The sequence below is a fragment of the Pituophis catenifer genome, unplaced genomic scaffold (assembly GCF_029215685.1).
Source record: "Pituophis catenifer annectens isolate HBS135680 unplaced genomic scaffold, rPitCat1.0.hap2 SCAF_10, whole genome shotgun sequence".
NCBI lineage: Eukaryota > Metazoa > Chordata > Lepidosauria > Squamata > Colubridae > Pituophis > Pituophis catenifer.
Genome location: NW_027256890.1, coordinates 20,241,878 through 20,259,866, shown reverse-complemented (window position 1 = coordinate 20,259,866; position 17,989 = coordinate 20,241,878). Strand labels below are relative to the sequence as shown.

At 44.7% G+C, this 17,989-nt stretch overlaps 1 protein-coding gene across 3 annotated transcripts; it reads left to right on the top strand.

Moving 5' to 3' along the window:
• Positions 1-1,125: 1,125 nt before the first annotated feature.
• CLK2 (CDC like kinase 2) lies at positions 1,126-15,895 on the top strand. Of its 3 annotated transcripts, none has more exons than XM_070951272.1 (13): positions 1,126-1,248; positions 3,440-3,603; positions 4,967-5,195; positions 7,987-8,083; positions 8,511-8,577; positions 9,722-9,838; positions 10,301-10,467; positions 11,159-11,253; positions 11,945-12,074; positions 12,180-12,262; positions 12,388-12,467; positions 13,486-13,576; positions 15,206-15,895. In XM_070951272.1, exons 2-13 carry the CDS (start codon positions 3,440-3,442, stop codon positions 15,386-15,388), a joined length of 1,503 nt encoding a protein of 500 aa, XP_070807373.1. In that variant the 5' UTR covers positions 1,126-1,248; the 3' UTR covers positions 15,389-15,895. The 3 variants fall into 3 exon arrangements, with proteins under 3 accessions (XP_070807373.1, XP_070807372.1, XP_070807374.1); XM_070951271.1 differs by having other exon boundaries at positions 1,205-1,248; positions 7,990-8,083; XM_070951273.1 differs by lacking the exons at positions 1,126-1,248; positions 3,440-3,603; positions 7,987-8,083 and having other exon boundaries at positions 5,110-5,195.
• Positions 15,896-17,989: the final 2,094 nt, after the last annotated feature.

Here is a 17,989-nt window from a genome sequence, read left to right as displayed (position 1 = left end):
CTATTCTATTCTTTTCATTTCCTATTTCCTATATTCTATTCCTATATTCTACTCTACTCTACTCTACTCTACTTCTATTTCGTTCCATTCCATTCCATTCCATTCTATTCATTTCCTATTTCCTATTACTATTTCCTATTCTATTCTATTCTATTCTATTCTATTCTATTATCTATTCTATTCTATTCTATTATCTATTCTATTCTATTCAACTCTACTTCCATTCCATTCTATTCATTTCCTATTTCCTATTACTATTTCCTATTCTATTCTATTCTATTCTATTCTATTCTATTCTATTATCTATTCTATTCTATTCTATTATCTATTCTATTGTATTCTACTCTACTACTTCTATTCTATTCTATTCTATTCTATTCAACTCTACTTCTATTCTATTCTATTCATTTCCTATTTCCTATATTCTATTCCTATATTCTACTCTACTCTACTCTACTTCTATTCCGTTCTATTCCATTCCATTCCATTCTATTCATTTCCTATTTCCTATTACTATTTCCTATTCTATTCAACTCTACTCTACTCTACTTCTATTCCATTCTATTCATTTCCTATTTCCTATATTCTATTTCTATATTCTACTTTGCTCTGCTCTGCTCCACTCCACTCTACTTCCATTCCATTCCATTCCATTCCATTCCATTCCATTCCATTCCATTCCATTCTATTCTATTCATTTCCTATTTCCTATATTCTATTACTCTTTTCTTTTCTTTTCTTTTCTTTTCTTTTCTTTTCTTTTCTTTTCTTTTCTTTTCTTTTCTTTTCTTTCCTTTCCTTTCCTTTCCTTTTTTCTTTTTTCTTTTTTCTTTTTTCTTTTTTCTTTTTTCTATTCTAATTCATTGGAGGAAGACCATTTCTTGCCAAGCGCACCCGGAAGCTGCCGGCGCAAAGTTGATTTCCCCCACCCCCCTCCACCGGGACCGTCCTCTTCTCTGTAACTTTCGACGATCCTGGGGCGCGCAAAAAAAAAAGGGGGACGTTTCAGGGCGCTTTGTGACGCCATCCGTGCGTGGCGGCGCATGCGCGGTTAAGCCTCTCCTCCCGTTTCGCCCCCTCCCCCCCCCCCTCAGCCCCGAGCTTTCCTCAGAGCGACCCCGGGCGGCGGCGGGGACGCTGAGGCGAAGCGACGACGACGGGCGGGCGGCCGGCCGGGCGGGGAAAGGACGAGCCGCCGCCAAGACGGACTTCCTGTGGGACAAGCGCACGGGGCTGACGGCCAAGAAGGTGAGGCGAGGCGAGGCGAGGCGGCGGGGCCGGGGGAGGCCTCGGAGGCTCTTCGGGACCCCCGAAACAGGCCCGGGAGAGGCCGACGAAGCAGCCGGGGAGGCCTCCATCCCGACCGGGCCTCTTAAAAAGGGGGGGAAAAAAAGAAAAAAAAAAAAAAGCGCCTCCCGGGGCGATGGCTGCACAACAGCCCTGCCAGGTAGGCCGTCCTTGGGCCCCATTCAGCCGCCTAGAGTTAAAATTCATTTAATAAATGAATAAAAAATAAAAAAAATAAAAAATAAAATAAAATGTATTTTTTCTTAAAAAAAGATATAAATAAATAAATTGAGGGCGGGAGAGGGATGTAATATATAATTATATATAATGTAATATATACATATATATATATATATATATATATATATATATATATATATATATATATATATATATATATATATATATATATATATAATGTAATATATTGCTCCTGGAAGCACGAAGCCGAGAACACCAGCCTGAAGATGACGAATGAGACTTCGTCGAAACGTCGCCAAGAAACCTTCAATTTTACGTGGGAGAAGACCCGAATAACCAAAGACCTACATATATATATATATATATATATATATATATATATATATATATATATATATATATATATATATATATATATACTCTACTTCTACTTATATTCTATTCTATTCTATTCTACTCTACTCTTTCTATTCTATTCTATTCATTTCCTATTTCCTATATTCTATTTCTATATATATTTGGTTATTCGGGTTTTCTCCCGCGTAAGATTGGAAGTGTCTTGGCAACGTTTCGATGAAGTCATATACATATATATGTTTTCTGAGGTTTTCGCAGGTATTTGTATGTAGGTCTTTGGTTATTCGGGTGTTCTCCCGCGTAAAATTGGAGGTGTCTTGGCAACGTTTCGACGAAGTCTCATTCGTCATCTTCAGGCTGGTGTTCTCGGCTTCGTGCTTCTAGGAGCAACATATATGTTTTCTGAGGTTTTCGCGGGTATTCGTATGTAGGTCTTTGGTTATTCGGGTGTTCTCCCACGTAAAATTGGAAGTGTCTTGGCGACGTTGTCTTATGTCTTGAGTGTCTTGAGACTTTGTCGAAACATCGTCAAGACACTTCCAATTTTATGCGGGAGACAACCCGAATAACCAAAGACCTACATATATATATATATGTGTGTGTGTGTGTGTGTGTACACAGTTAATATCTCGGGTTTCTTCCCGTGTAATTGTATAATATTTGTAAGTGTATAATATATAATAATATATATAAAATATAAATGTGTAAGCGTATAATATATAATCTAGTAGTCTCATTCGTCATCTTCAGGCTGGTGTTTTCGGCTTCGTGCTTCTAGGAGCAATGTGTGTGATCGCAGCTGTTTCTTCCTTTGAACTGCTAGTGGGAGTTAAAAGGAAGAAACAGCTGCGATCACACACATTGCTCCTAGAAGCACGAAGCTGAGAACACCAGCCTGAAGATGACGATTGAGACTTCATTGAAACGTTGCCAAGAAACCTCCAATTTTACGCGGGAGAAAACCCGAATAACCAAAGACCTACACACACACACACACACATATGTGTGTGTGTGTGTGTGTGTACAGTTAATATCTCGGATTTCTTCCCATGTAATTGTATAATATTTGTAAGTGTATAATATATAATAATATATATAAAATATATATGTGTAAGTGTATAATATATAATACATATATATAATATATAATATAAGACTTGAAGACTTGGCTTTTTAAACAAATAGGCTGAGACTGATTCCGGGCTTTATTATTTACTACTAATTAATTATTTGGATTAAATTATGATTTTATTGTACTTGTTTCTTAACTTGTGTTCGCCGCCCTGAGTCCTTCGGGAGAATGGCGGCATATAAATACATGTAATAAATAAATAAATAAATAAATAAATAATCTAGTAGTCTCATTCGTCGTCTTCAGGCTAGTGTTTTCGGCTTCGTGCTTCTAGGAGCAATATGTGTGATCGCAGCAGTTTCTTCCTTTTAACTGCCCAGCTTCCTTTTTCCTTCCAGCTGGCCTACCTTGCAGGGTGGTTGCGTACATGTTTGTTTGTTTGTTGTTTTTTGGCTGTTTCTTACCACTTTTAAGGTTCAACCTCTCCGGTTGGTCTTCTGATTCTTTTCCTCCCCTTGCCAGATGCCTCGTTCTCGGAGGTTTCTGTCTTCGGAACGCAGCAGCCGGGGCAGCTACCGCGAGTGTTACCGAAGCCGTAAACACAAGCGGCGACGGAGTCGTTCCCACTCGAGTAGCAGTGAGCGATGGCGTCACAGAGAGGACAGCTATCACGTCCGATCCCGGAGGTGAGTGAGTCCCCAAAACGGAGCCTGCGAGGAGAAGGCTTCAATGCAGTTAGTCCTCGACTTACAACCACAGCCGAGCCCAACATTTCCATTGCTAACCGAGGGAGTTGCTGAGTGAGTTTTGCTTCATTTTACAACCTTTCTGCCACAGTTATTAAGCGAACCACTGCAGTTAAAGTTAGTCATACGGTGGTTTAGGTGAATCTGGCTTCCCCAGTGACTGTGCTTGTCAAAGGGATCACATGACCTGGGGGAACATTGAAATCGTCATAAGTATGAGTCAGTTGTTAAGCGTCGGAATTTTGGCCACTTGACCATGGGGATGCTGCAACGGTCAAATGTGTGAAAAATGACCATAAATAGTTTTTTTCAGTGCTGCTGTAACTTTAGACGGTCACTAAACGGACTCTTCTATAGGTAGTCCTCGACCAGAATTGAGACCAGAATTTCCCTTCCTAAGCAGAATAGTTGTTAAGTGAGCCATGCCTAATTTTATGACCGTTTGAGCCTAGTTGTTAATCCTAATTGTTAATCACTTCAGTTGTTAAGTGAATCATTGCTTATTTGTTCCCTATGACTATCATTAAGTGTTGTACCTTATGATTCTTGACGAATGTATCTTTTATGTACACTGAGAGCGTATGCACCAAAGACAAATTCCTTGTGTGTCCAATCACACTCGGCCAATAAAGAATTCTATTCTATTCTATTCTATTCTATTCTATTCTATTCTATTCTATTCTATTCTATTCTATTCTATTCTACTCTACTCTACTCTACTCTACTCTACTCTACTCTACTCTACTCTACTCTACTCTACTCTACTCTACTCTTATTCTACTCTACTCTACTCTACTCTACTCTACTCTACTCTACTCTACTCTACTCTATTCTTATTCTTATTCTACTCTACTCTACTCTACTCTACTCTACTCTACTCTACTCTTATTCTTATTCTATTCTATTCTATTCTATTCTATTCTATTCTATTCTATTCTATTCTATTCTATTCTATTCTATTCTATTCTATTCTATTCTATTCTATTCTATTCTATTCTAATCATATAGATGGTTTTCAGGATGAGCGGTGCGGTGGCCTAGAGGTGAACCTCTTGCCTCACAATCAGGAGACTGTGAGTTCGATCCTAGGTCGAGGCAGATATTTCTCTCTCTGGGCACCATGAGAATATTATCTGCTGGGAAAAACTCCGCACTGGCGACAAGAAAGGCATCCGGCCATTCAAACACTCAGCTCCATTCAGTTGCCCCAACTCCACCCTGCAAAAGATTATGGTGTCATTAAATGATCAACAACAACATAAGTCGGTTTCCTGGATCGCTTTAATTTCGCTCTTCCTCTCAGTTACGACGATCACTCGTCCGACCGACGTGCCTATGACCGGCGATACCTGGAGGATTACCGGCGAGACGGCTACAGCGACCGGGGCGGCGATGCCTACTACGAACCCGAATACCACCCTTCGGATGAGTACCAACGTTCCCGGGACGGCAGTTACCGGAACTGCAAGAGCAACGGACGGAAACGGCAACGGAGACGGCACGGAAGCCGCTCCTTCAGCCGTTCCTCCTCGGTGAGTAATCTCTGCTGCTTCCGATCCTTTGATCCAGGCAGTGTCAGAATCCCTTCGGCCTTCTCCAGATCTCTGGAATTCGCTTAGGAATGGCATTCTGGATTCGTGGGAAATCGGCATCACGGAATGAGATCCGAGTCTGTCCTAGGAACATTCATGTTAGTTTTGAGTTGCTTGGAAATTTACATTTTTTTTCTGGGATTGGCAGTAGTGGAAGCTTGGGGGGAAAATGTGATTTTAAGGAATTTCCTTGTCTAAAGTTTCTGTTGAACGATACTAAGCTTTTAAAGGCCTTCATATAATCCAGAATATTATTTCTATATATTTATTTTATAGAACTTCAAAGTAAAACATTTCTGATCGGAATCTTTTCAGTGGTAGCTCTTTGAAATGATCAAGCTGCCTCCATCTCCACCCCACCCCCCAGCAAAGCTAATCTTGTCCAACCCTATTAACCTTTTCAAAAGCATTAAAAAAAAAACCCAAACTTTTCCCCTGGAGTTATGGGCCAATTTATTAAACTTATTTATGTCCGGACTTATTTACGTATAAATCGGATGGGTGGATGGATAGATCGATAAATTTATGAGCAGACTACAACAGTGGAATGATGGTTGATAACATCTATTCATTTCATAAAATTCTCTGCCTTCAAAAACGGGTCTGAAAGTTTCAAAAATCTCGTGAAATCTTCGAAATCTTTGTAATTTTTTTATTTTCATTTTTTGGTTTTCCTAGTGTGTGTGGAACGTTGGTCTAGAAGCCGTCTTCTGCCTATACACACAGTCCTCGACATACCACCAAATTGCAGTTGTTAAGGGAGGCGTCGTGTAACCGCACCCAATTTAAGAGAATTTAGGAAATCATTCACCCCCAGCCAGCGTCAAAATCTGGACTGGCTGTTCAGAAAATCGGGGAGCAGAGAGGATATAATAATCCCACCCTTATTGCTTCTAGAACAGGCAAGCTGGAAAATTGTAGCTTGGACTGGGATATATCTCCACCGTCCAGAGGTGGTATTCAGATGGTTCGTGCGAACCGTTGGTGGAAATTTGGCCAAGGTGGCCAGCTGGCCACGCCCCCAAACCAATCCCTCCGGTCACCGCTCGCCCCGCCCCATGTTCGTCGCCATGTTCTTCGCACACGCACATCCCATTACCTTGCAAGTCCAATGGGATGCGCATGCGCGAAGAACATGACGATGGCAGCAGCTGTTTCCGCGAACTTTGGTTCTTTTCAGCGGCCTGCGGCCAACCGCCGCAGCCACAAAGCAGCTCTCAAAGAGGCTTCTTTGCCAGCCGCTTTCCAGCAGCGGCGGCTGGCTGGGGGGCCGATGAAAACTCTTGTCAGCTTGCCTTCCGGACTTTGGACCAGCCGCCGCGGAAGATAAGCAGCCTGAACAAAGAGGTGGGGGGGAGGAAGCGTGGCTAGGGCCAGGGCCGCTAAAGGAGGGGAAACGGGGGCGACTGGCGAAGGGAGAGCAGAGGTAGGTGGAAATTCCCAAAATTTTCCTACTTTTTCCTCTGGGCGTGGCTAGGTGGGGGGGGCGTGTCATGTGACTGAGTGGGTGTGAGTGCCGTCAAATTGGCCACGCCCACTCAGTCACATGCCCCCCCCCACCTAGCCACGCCCACCGAACCAGTAGCAAAAAAATTTTTTAAACCCACCACTGTCCCCCTCCCCAATACTAGAAAGTATTTAATTGGTTTTAATTGGGTTGTTTTTAATATCTTGGGCCGAAATTATTTAATTGTTTTTTAAATTGTTTTTAAATTTTTATATGCCATGTTTTTATCTTGGCTGTACACCGCCCTGAGTCCCGCAGGAGAAGGGCGGTATAGAAATAAAATATAATAATAGTAGTAGTAGTAGTAGTAGTAATAATAATAATAATAATAATAATAATAATAATAATAATAATAATAAATTTCCTGTCATTCCGTCGCTGACCTTTACTTGATATGTGTTTCCTACGGGGTCCTCTTCTCAGGGGCAGCACCCCGTTTGCAGAAGACGCTTTCCCTAACTTTGATGGATGATTCCTGTTTATTTATTTATTTTATATATATATATAGGTAGTCCTCGACTTACGACCGTTCATTTTAGCCACCGTTCAAAGTCACAACCGCCCTGGGGAAAAAAAGGGACTTAATGACCGCACTTTTCCACGCTTAACGACCATGGAAGCATTCCCCCACGGTCACGCGATTTACATCGGACGCTTGACTCGCAGTTAACGACGGTCGCAGCGTCCCGGGTCGCGTGATTTCCCTTTTGCGACTTCCTTACAAGCCATGGGGGGGAAGGCAGATTCGCTTAACGACCGTGTGACTAGCTTAACAGCGGTGGCAAGGAAGGTCATAAAAAAAGGGGGGGGGGCGAAGATCACTTAATAAACATCTCGCTTTTGGGGGGGGGAAGCTCCATTGTGGTCGTAAGTCGAGGACCACCTGCAAAGACCACCCTGAGCCGGCGGGCGTGCAAGAGTGTGTGTTTGCGTGTGTGTGTGTGTTGAGCATTGCTTTTCCTCCCTTGCCACCCCTCTTATTGTTCACGTGTGTTGTATATTGTTTATACCTATACGCCTCTGTGCCGCTATGAACTTGGCCTGGAATTCGTCCCGCCACCACCACCACCTCCATATCCGCCACGGGCCCACCGTGTCCACTTGGCTGGCTTCCCCCCTTCGCCGCCCGGGTGAAAACAATGAATGAATGAATGAAAACCCTCCCCTCTCCGCCCCACCACCACCGCCGCCGCCGCTGCGTTTTTGGGGGGGCCTCCCCGGCAGCAGAGTCGTCCCGGCAGCAGGAGGAGAGCCAAGAACGTGGAAGTCGACGTGGAAGGCCACCTCATCTATCGGGTCGGCGACTGTCTGCAAGAGAGATGTACTGCGAAATCGTAACATTAATCCCGTCTCTAGTTAAGCTCCCGTCGCAGTTACAGAATTGTTCTTAGCTTCCTCCCTTTTCCTCGTTTGTTCTGTTGTTTTATTTCCTCTCTCTCTTTGCAGTGTTTTTTTTTTTTTAAATAAAAGACCAAACCTCAGTCTTTTTTTTTTCCCCCTCTCTTTTTTTTTTCTTTCCTCCCTTTTTGCCTCTATCCTTCTTTCCCTCCCTCCCTCCCATTTAATTTCTTTCTGTATTGATATCCGAAGCGTTAGGGACTGGCCAAGATAGTCTCTTTTATTTTTATTTTTATTTTTTGGTGGTGATGTTTTGTTGTTTGGCCCTCAGATGCCGGGCCCCGCGTCTCACCCTCTCCTCTTCTCCCCTCCCCTGCCCCCAAACCTCTTCTGTCTCCTTTCCTCTGCAGATGAGATCATCACCACTCTCGGGGAAGGTACCTTCGGTCGCGTGGTGCAGTGCATCGATCATCGCAGGTGAGGGGGAACTGGCTCGGGCTGCTGGAAAGTTGACTGGTGTTTCCCTCCCCAGCCAGGATGGAAGTCCAGCTGGCTCCAGATTTTCCTCCTAAACTGGATGGCCGCCACAGATCCAAGATGGAGAGATAGATAGAGTTAGACCAACAGACGGAGGGGGGGAAGAGAGAGAGAGAGAGAGATTGGATGGATGGATGGATTGATGGATGGATGGGAGATATAGAGAAGATAACAGACATAATTCGAAATAAATGATAGATACAGAAGAAATAGAAACAGATTGGAGATGGATGGATAAGATGATAGAGAGATAATAGATAAGAAAGATTGATATAGATAAGATATAAGGATAGATGATAGATATAGATAGGTAGATATAGATAGATACAGTAGATATATAGATGGATAGATATAGCTAGATGGATAAGATATAAGGTAGATAATGGATGATAGCTAGGTAGATGATGGATCATAGATAAGATATAAGATAAGGTAGAAGATAAGGTAGAAGATATAGAATAGATAGATAGATATAGATAGATGGATAAGATAAGATATAAGGTAGATAGATAATGGATGATAGATGATGGATCATAGATAAGATATAAGGTAGAAGATAAAGTAGAAGATAGATATAGAATAGATAGATAGATATAGGTAGATAGATGGATAGATATAGGTGGATAAGATATAATTTAGATAGATAATGGATGATAGATGATGGATCATAGATAAGAAAAAGATAGATAATGGAAGATAAGTATAGAATAGATAAAAGATAAGATAGATAGATAGATAGATAGATAGATAGATAGATAGATAGATAGATAGATAAGAGACAAGATGATGGAAGATAGGTAGGTAGGTAGATAGATCCAATGTTTCTCAAACCCGAGCAACTTTAAGAGGCCTGAACTTCAACTCCCAGAATTCCCCAGCCAGCCAAGGCCTTAAGACAAGCAAACTACAGTTGAGCATCAATGTGCCAAGCTGGTCTGTCTTGGCCTTTATTACGCCAGAGCAGAGCAGAGAAAGTGCATTTCACAAGCAGGGCTGGGTCAGTCCGCCTGCCGTGGTTGCTTTCCTGGGACCTCAATCCCATTTCTTACTTTCTCCATGGTTTCCCCCCCCTCCCCCCCCCCAGGGGCAACACCCGAGTGGCGCTCAAAATCATCAAGAACGTCGAGAAATACAAAGAAGCCGCTCGCTTGGAGATCAACGTGCTGGAGAAAATTAACGAGAAAGATCCCAACAACCAAAAGTAAGTTGGATTTAGGCGCCCTCCTGGGTGAGAGGGGGCCTAAATCAATTACATTAATTGATTTTATTACATTAATTGATTTGGGGTTTTTTTGAAATTAATTTTACTGTTTTTAAATGTGGTTTTTATATTCTGTAAGCTGCCTTGAGTTGCCAGGAGCAAATAGGCAGCAAAATAAACAAACAAACAAATAAATCTTAATTAATTAATTAATTTGTGGCATCCCCAGATCCTCTGCAATCTGTCTTCCCACGTTTAGGGTCCTTATGGATGATTGCTCCCCCCCTTTCCCTATTTTTATTGGCCGCAGTCATTGCTTCCTTCACATTCACCCATAGCTGTGCTCCAGACTAACCTGCCCTTTCTCGGGTGCCGAGTCAATTTTTGAAAAGTTCATTTCCCTCTTCCCAACCCCTCCTCCTCCTCCTCCTCCTCCTCTTTGCCTCGGTTTCCCCCTTTCAGCCTCTGCGTCCGGATGTACGATTGGTTCGACTATCACGGCCACATGTGCATCTCTTTTGAGCTCCTGGGCCTCAGCACGTTCGACTTCCTGAAGGATAACAACTACCTGCCCTACCCGCTCCACCAGATCAGGCATATGGCCTACCAAGTGTGCCAGGCGGTCAGATGTGAGTGTCCGGGGTGGGAAGGGGGGAGCAGAGGGCTGAAAGAAGAGAGGGAGGGAGGGAGGGGGTCATTCCAATTGGTTTTGAATTCGAATAAGGATTTACGACGCCTTAGCTGGCAGTGACTTTGAATGTAGAAGGGTGCATGCAAACATGTGGGTCTTCCTCCTTTCCCTACCTCCATCCATCCGCTCATCTACCTACCTACCTGTCAATCTAAATGATCATCCATCTATCCCTATCAATCTTTTCCTTCCTTCCTTCCTTTCTTCCCTCCCTCCCCTATTACCATCTGTCTGTTTTTGTGTCTACCAATCCCTTCCCTCCCTCCCTCCCTCCCTCCCATCGCTTCCAATCTCTGTATCTTTCCATTTCCTTCCATTCTTTCTCTCCACTTCCTTTCTTCCCTCCCTCCCTTCCCTATCGCCATCTATCTGTATCTATGTATCAATCTTCTCTTCCCTTCCTCCCTTCCTTCCAATCTTTGTATCTTTCCTCTTCCTTTCCATTTTCTCTCTCTACTTCTTCTTCCCTCCCTTCCCTATCTTTGTCTGTCTGTGTCTATCAACCTCCCTCTCTCCTTCCGTCCGTCCGTCCTATCTTTGTATCTTTCTTCTCCATTCCCCCTCCATTCTTTCTCTCCCCCTCCTTTCTTCCTTCCCTCCCTCTCTCTTACACTTTCTCTCCCTCCCAGTTCTACACGAGAACAAGCTCACCCATACAGACCTCAAGCCGGAGAACATCCTGTTCGTCAATTCGGATTACGAGATGACCTACAACCTGGAAAAGGTGAGCTTGTGTCACCGGGAATGTCTCCTCCTCTGGTACGGCCTCCCTCCCCTTCAGGGCTACTTTGGGTTCGGCATGAAGGTGGGAGAACATTGTCCTTGCTGCTAACTCCAACTTTTCCTTCCCCAGGGGTGGGATTCAGCCAGTTCTGACCGGTTCTTGCGAACCGGATGCTAATGTTACATCTGGTTCACCGAACCGGTAGTTGCAAGGACTGGTTGGCCCCGCCCACCCCAACCCTCCCCTCCCAGGAGTCTCCACACGGCCAGTTTTGGATGCGAGGTAAGTACAGGGCCAACGCGGAGGCTCTGGGAGGGCGAAAAATGGGCCTACCGGAAGTCCAGAAGGCCTCCGGAATCCGGGAAGGCCGTTTTCACCCCTCCCGGAGGCTCAAGAAAAGCCTCTGGGGCCTGGGGAGGGCGAAAAACAGGCCTACCGGAAGTCCAGAAATGGGCACGTTTCCGGCCTCCAGAGCCCGGGGGAGGCCATTTTCTCCCTCCTGGAGGCTCAAGAAAAGCCTTCAGAGCCTGGGGAGGGCAAAAAACGCCTCCCCCCCGCCCCCTCCCACGTGGTGCAGGAGCAGGCCACGACCCCATGGCCACGTCCACCCAGCAACCAGGCAGTGAGCCGGTCACTAAAATTTTTCAATCCCACCCCTGTCCCTCCCCCTCTCCTCCCCCTCCCCTCCCAGAAACGTGACGAGCGCAGCATCAAAAACACAGCCATTCGGGTGGTGGATTTCGGCAGTGCCACTTTCGATCACGAGCATCACAGCACCATCGTCTCCACGCGGCACTACCGGGCACCCGAGGTCATTTTAGGTCAGTAATTATACCTCGGTGCCTTTCCCAGCTCCGGGTCGGACTCTGAATACCACAAATGCAGACTCTGAAACTCCTTTTTTTTTTTTTTTTTTGCTGCAACAGAACTTGGCTGGACCCAACCTTGCGACGTTTGGAGCGTCGGCTGTATTATCTTCGAGTATTATATGGGCTTCACCTTGTTCCAGGTGAGTCTGGCAGGTAGGAGCCATTGGAGGCAGGAAGGAAGGGGTGAGCCCGACCAAAATCAGGCCGTTCCAGGTCTTTTTTTTTTTCCCCACCAACTAAAACTTTTTCCCCCCCTCCCTTGTAGACCCATGACAATCGCGAACACCTGGCTATGATGGAGCGTATCCTAGGCCCCATCCCATCCCGGATGATCCGAAAAACAAGGTAAAGAGTGTTGGGGGCAGAGGAAGGAGGGGGTACGATCCTCAGGGAAGGTCGAAAAGGCCTGGAACTCGAGCGGCTTTGGATTAGGAGCAGAAGTCGAGACTGTTAAAAGGGAATCTTCATAGCTCAGGGTTGAACTGTGTGTGTGTGGGGGGGGGGGGTCCTTGATGCTTTCTGAGCTTGGTGGTTTTCTTGCAGAGATTTCATGACTCAACTAGCTAACATCATCAGTGCTAGAAGGAGGTGGTGTTTGGGAGGAGGAAGGGAAGAGGAAGGGGAGGAGGACTGAGGGTCCTTGGTGCTCTCTGAGTGGTTTTATTGCAGAGGTTTCATGACCCAGCTAGCTAACACCATCAGTGCTAGAAGAAGGAGGAGGAGGAGGAGAATTGTGGGGGTCCTTGGTTCTCTCTGAGCTTTGGGGGTGGGGGTTTGCAGATGTTTCATGACACAACCAGGTGACTTCATCGGCAAACCTTCACTCTCTTCTAGCACCGATGATATTACTTAGCTGGGAAATGAAACATCTCCCAGAAAACCACCACGCTCAGAGAGCACCAAGGACCACCCCTGGGTTCCTTTCGTCTGCTTTCTCCTTGTCCGTGTCCTCTTTTTTTCATCTTCCTCCTCTTTCTCTCTCTCCTCCATTCTGCAAACCCCACTCCCTTCTAGCACTGATGTTACCAACCAAGTTCAGAGAGCACCAAGGAACCCACAGTTCTCCTCCTCCTCCACCTCTCTTCCTCCTCCCTCATCCTCCCCCTCCTCCCACCCCCACTGATGATATTACTTAGCTGGGAAATGAAACGTCTGCAAGAAAACCACCAAGGTCAGAGAGCACCAAGGACCTCACAGTCTTCCTCCTCCTCCTCCTCCTCCTCCTCCTCCTCCTCCTCCTCCTCCTCCTCCTCCTCCTCCTCCTCCTCCTCCCAGCACCACTGATGATATTACTTAGCTGGGAAATGAAACGTCTGTATCACTCATGTGACATTTTTTTGTCCCCCCCCCCCCTCCGGTTTAGGAAGCAGAAATATTTCTACCACGGCCATTTAGACTGGGATGAGAATACCTCTGCGGGGCGCTATGTGCGCGAAAACTGCAAGCCACTCCGGGTAAGCCGGGGCCCTGTCCCTGTGTCCCACCAGCCCAACCAAGTTTTGATTCGTTCAGGAAACCGTAATAATACATCCATCCTGTGATAAATAACATGCCAGTTGCCGAGCGTCCAGATTATGATCTCGTAACCAATGGGGACACTGTCAGTGTGAAAAACGGCCTTAAGTCACTTACTTCAGCACCGTCGGTCACTAAACGAGCGGATTATCTGTCATTTGCCATTGTCCATGCCTCCTCCTCCTCCTCCTCCTCCAGCTATTTAAAATCACAGAAGCGGGAGGGGCCTTAGAGGTCCTCTAGCCCAGAGGTCTCCAACCTTGGCAACTTTAAGACTTGTGGACTTCAACTCCCAGAGTTGAGTTCTGGGAGTTCTGGGAGTTGAAGTCCACAAGTCTTAAATGTCAGGTTTCGATGTCGTCTCAAATAAAATAAATTGCATTTCCAAACAGATAGTCTATGAAGAAATCTTTCATTTTATTAAGCACGACAATCTGTCCCCGATCGTGGCGTAGCCAACTCTGACTTCCTGACCCCAAACCTTCCCTTTCCGTTCCCCAATTCTCTGCGTCTCAGTGGCCTTCTTCCAAATCACTCTCCCCATATCTACTACTTAAGCTCCCAGGAATGTCCCCCCTCCCATCTCATCTCCTAGGGGATATTATCTCCAGGGAAAATAAGTAGGTGAGAAGTCAAGCGTCCTCTTGCCAGCTGCCCCCTCTTCTCCTTCTTATGTCAGCACTAGAGTAAATGCAGGTTGAAGTGCTGACATTAAAGTTGCCAAGGTTGGAGAACCCTGCTCTAGCCCAACCCCACGCAGGAATGCCCTCTCTGACAAACCACCCAGCCTTTTCCGCCAACCAAGGAGTGTTGTGGTCCGCCGGCAGCCTGCGGAGCTGGCAGCAGAGTCGGACAGTGAGGAGGCTGGGGAGGAACATGGGCCAGTCCTGGAGTCTGGGGAAGGCTCTGCGTCGGAGGCAGAGAGGGAGCCAGGGCCATCAGGGAGTTATGTGCTGCCTCTGGAACGTCCAGAGTCTGACGTCAGCAAGGCACAGGGGGAGCCTCTTCTCAGTGTGCGCATGCACAGAGCTGCCAGAAGGCAAGAACAGTTAAGGAAAAAAAGGGGCGACTCGGGAGTAAGGCTTGGAGATGATTGGCCCCTCCCATAAGACATAAAGGAGGAGCAAAGGCATGTGAGCCTTTGCAGGAAGCAACTTTGTTCGTTCTGGTTGGTTTACATTCCGAAGCTCCATTTTTGACTCTGTCCTCCGTGTGTGTGGCTTTGCAAAGCTAATTGCCAATTAGGCCTTTGGCAGCGTGTCAAGGGAGATAAAGGTGGGTGTTGATCAGCCTTATCCCGAAGGACTGTGGCAGACTTCTGTCGGACTCTTTACAAACTCTTTGTGACTCATCAGAGCTGGGAATGAACAGAATTTACAGCTGTTAAAATAAAGAGAGGGTTTTGGGGACTAATCAGTAATTTTTACTGTCTCAGGAAGCCTAGGTCAGAACAAGGAGAAACTTAGCAGCCTGTTCCTCCAGCCCCACCAGCTTAAATCGTTTTTTAACGGCTGCCCCACTTCACCCCACTCTTCCTCCTAGCCCTTCCTCTCCGCTTCTCTTTCCAGAGATACCTGGCGTCCGAAGCCGTAGAACACCATCAGCTCTTCGACCTCCTGGAGGGCATGCTAGAATACGAGCCGGCCAAAAGGATGACCCTCTCCGAGGCCCAAAAGCACCCCTTCTTCAGCGTCCTCCAACTACAGCCCGCCCCGAAAGCTTGGGATTCGAACCGGGACATCAGCCGGTGACCCGTCGGGCCTCTTGGCTTCGTTTCCTGAACCCTTGAAACCCCCCTCCTCTCAAAACGTATTTGGCCCCTGTGGTGGCCGGGCACGTCTTTTCTCCATTTTTGGTGCTTTTCCGACCGTCCGAAGAACACAGAAAAAAACCTTTTTGAGTTCTCCTCTCCTCCAGGTTCCCTCCCTTTTTTGTTACCTTATAAAGTTTGTGGATATGTGAAATAGTCTGTAAATATCTCTCTCGATAAAATATAAATATATAAATATATATATATATATATCTGTGTATATATAAATTATATATAAAACACACAGGATATCTTGTGCCATTTCCCTCCCTCTGTAAATAATGCTACCCTCCCTGTCCCCCACTCCATCCTCTCTGCCCAGTTCTCTACCCTGCGTGGATTTTGCGGTTGTCGGACGATTATTTTTTTGGGGAGAACAAACCGCACCCCCGTTTCAAACGCCGGAATTTTATATGAATTTTGTACAGTCCTGGTGGGGAAAAATAAAAAGGCCACGTCCAATGAAGTTCGCTCTGTGTTGGGTGTTAACGCTTCCTGTTTCTTCGCTTTTCTCTCTGCTCTCACCACAGTTAGTGACCCTAACTAACTTTGCGACAAACCATCATAATAATTGAACACCGTCTGCATTGACAAAATTCCCATCGGTCAATTGCGAAAGGCAGCTTTGTTTGGAACAGCTGAAATCCTGCGCCGAGACCATCAGTCGACCACATCTGCCTATCCCGGAGAGGCAGATAAAAATGCCAAATCCAGTCTAAACATCTGGCCGAGCGGGCGACTGATAATTATAATTATTTCTGGCAACACACATACAATTCCAGGTGTCCAATTGTGTTCCCTGTCCCAGTGTGCTTCTATTCGGGATAGGAAAAATTTATCCGTTTGCTTTCTCTTTCCTCTTTTTTTTTCTTTTTAGCATACCATTTTTAAAAATATTTTATTTATGCGTTTTTCTTTAGTGAGCACAAAAACTCAATAGCTACATGAACAGTGCGTTGTCTGGATACAGTTAGTTTTGAAAAATATAATAATATAATGATAACAATATCCATAGCATTAATAATAATAGTATTTGCTTATCCATGCTAATAGATCTTCATTATATCGTTAATCATTCTCTTAAACTTTTAAGTTTCTAACTTCTGTTTCTGTCAGGTAAAATGAGTCCCATGTTAAAAAATACTCTGTTTCTTCCTTCTCCTTTATTCTGAGTGTTAATCTATCCATCTCTGCACATTCTAATATATTATTATTATTATTATTATTATTATTATTATTATTATTATTATTATTATTATTATTATTATTATTATTACAGTTTCATCAGTAGAGATCTCTTCATTTTTCCACTGTTGTGTGAAAACAATTCTCGCTGCTGTTAACACCCGTAAAATTAAATACGTATTCTATTTATTGTACTTTTCTGGTTAAAATACCCAACAAAAATATTTCTGGTTTTAAATCTATATGTTGCTTTGCCATTTTTTTTTTTCTAACCATGTATGTACTTTTGTCCAATATTATTTTTGGCCTTTGGACATGTCCATCACATATGATAATGGTACCCGATATCTGATTGCATTTCCAAAATTTGGCGGACATGTTTTTAAACATCTTTGCCAGTCTTGCTGGTGGTAAATGCCACCTATAAAACATTTTTTTTTTTTGAGATCGGGACAAATGCCATACAGGTAGACCTCACCTTATGTGGGGGGCACTGTGACCGTCATAAATACGAACAGTCACTAAATGAATTGTTGTAAGTCGAGGACTACCTGCATTAGATCTGGAGGCGCAGGCTGTCTTTTCTTGTTCTAAGAAAATACTGTAAATTCCCCGTTCTAAATTTTATATAAAATTTTATATGAATCCCGAATGGCTAGGTTTTTCTCGAGCTTTGCAAATTAGCAAGATCAAGTGCGTATTAAAAATTGGCTGAACAAAAGAAAAAAAAAGTGAGCAGTGACTCAGTTTAACAAACGCCTTGCTTGACGACCGAAATTCTGGTCCCGGTTGCCGTTGTAAGTCCGGGACTATATACCAGGTGCTAATTTATCAATCCCCCCCCCCCCCCCCGGTAACCTCTCTGCTTATTATTTTCATTGCTGTTTCAGGGAAGAGCATCTTAGCTGGAGACAATCCAGTTCAAGAAAAAAAGGGGAGCTGAGATCACGATATCCCCAGCCTTCTTCCCCCCCGATGTAAGGAGCTTAAAACTCAAGTCATGCCAGCTGCATCTGCTCCTTCAGCTTCTTCTATAAACCTTTCATCCCTCTCGCGGTGTGTGTGTGTGTGTGGTGGGGGTGGGATTGTGTGTCATTGTGCTGCAAAGGGTTGCTTTAGACGGCAAAGCCAAGGACTCGTTTTAGTTTTGCTTGATAAGCGTGAAGCAATTTTCACACAGGCAGTGCTAGTCCTTTCCTCTTGTCATTATTTTAATAAATGTTCCTAGTATTGTATGTCAAGGAATTGTGGGCATCTCTATATCTGTCTGTCTGTCACATATCTATATTATCCATCTAATCTATCGTATCTATATCACATATTAACTATTATCCATCTATCCTATCACTTTATCTAT

Bases quoted from the DNA above. Each gene is read 5' to 3' on its own strand.
- CLK2 (XM_070951272.1), top strand. From the start codon at position 3,440: ATGCCTCGTTCTCGGAGGTTTCTGTCTTCGGAACGCAGCAGCCGGGGC. The intron at 8,578-9,721 runs GTGAGGGGGAAC...CCCCCCCCCCAG, and splicing joins CAGTGCATCGATCATCGCAG to GGGCAACACCCGAGTGGCGC. The intron at 10,468-11,158 runs GTGAGTGTCCGG...TCTCCCTCCCAG, and splicing joins AGTGTGCCAGGCGGTCAGAT to TTCTACACGAGAACAAGCTC.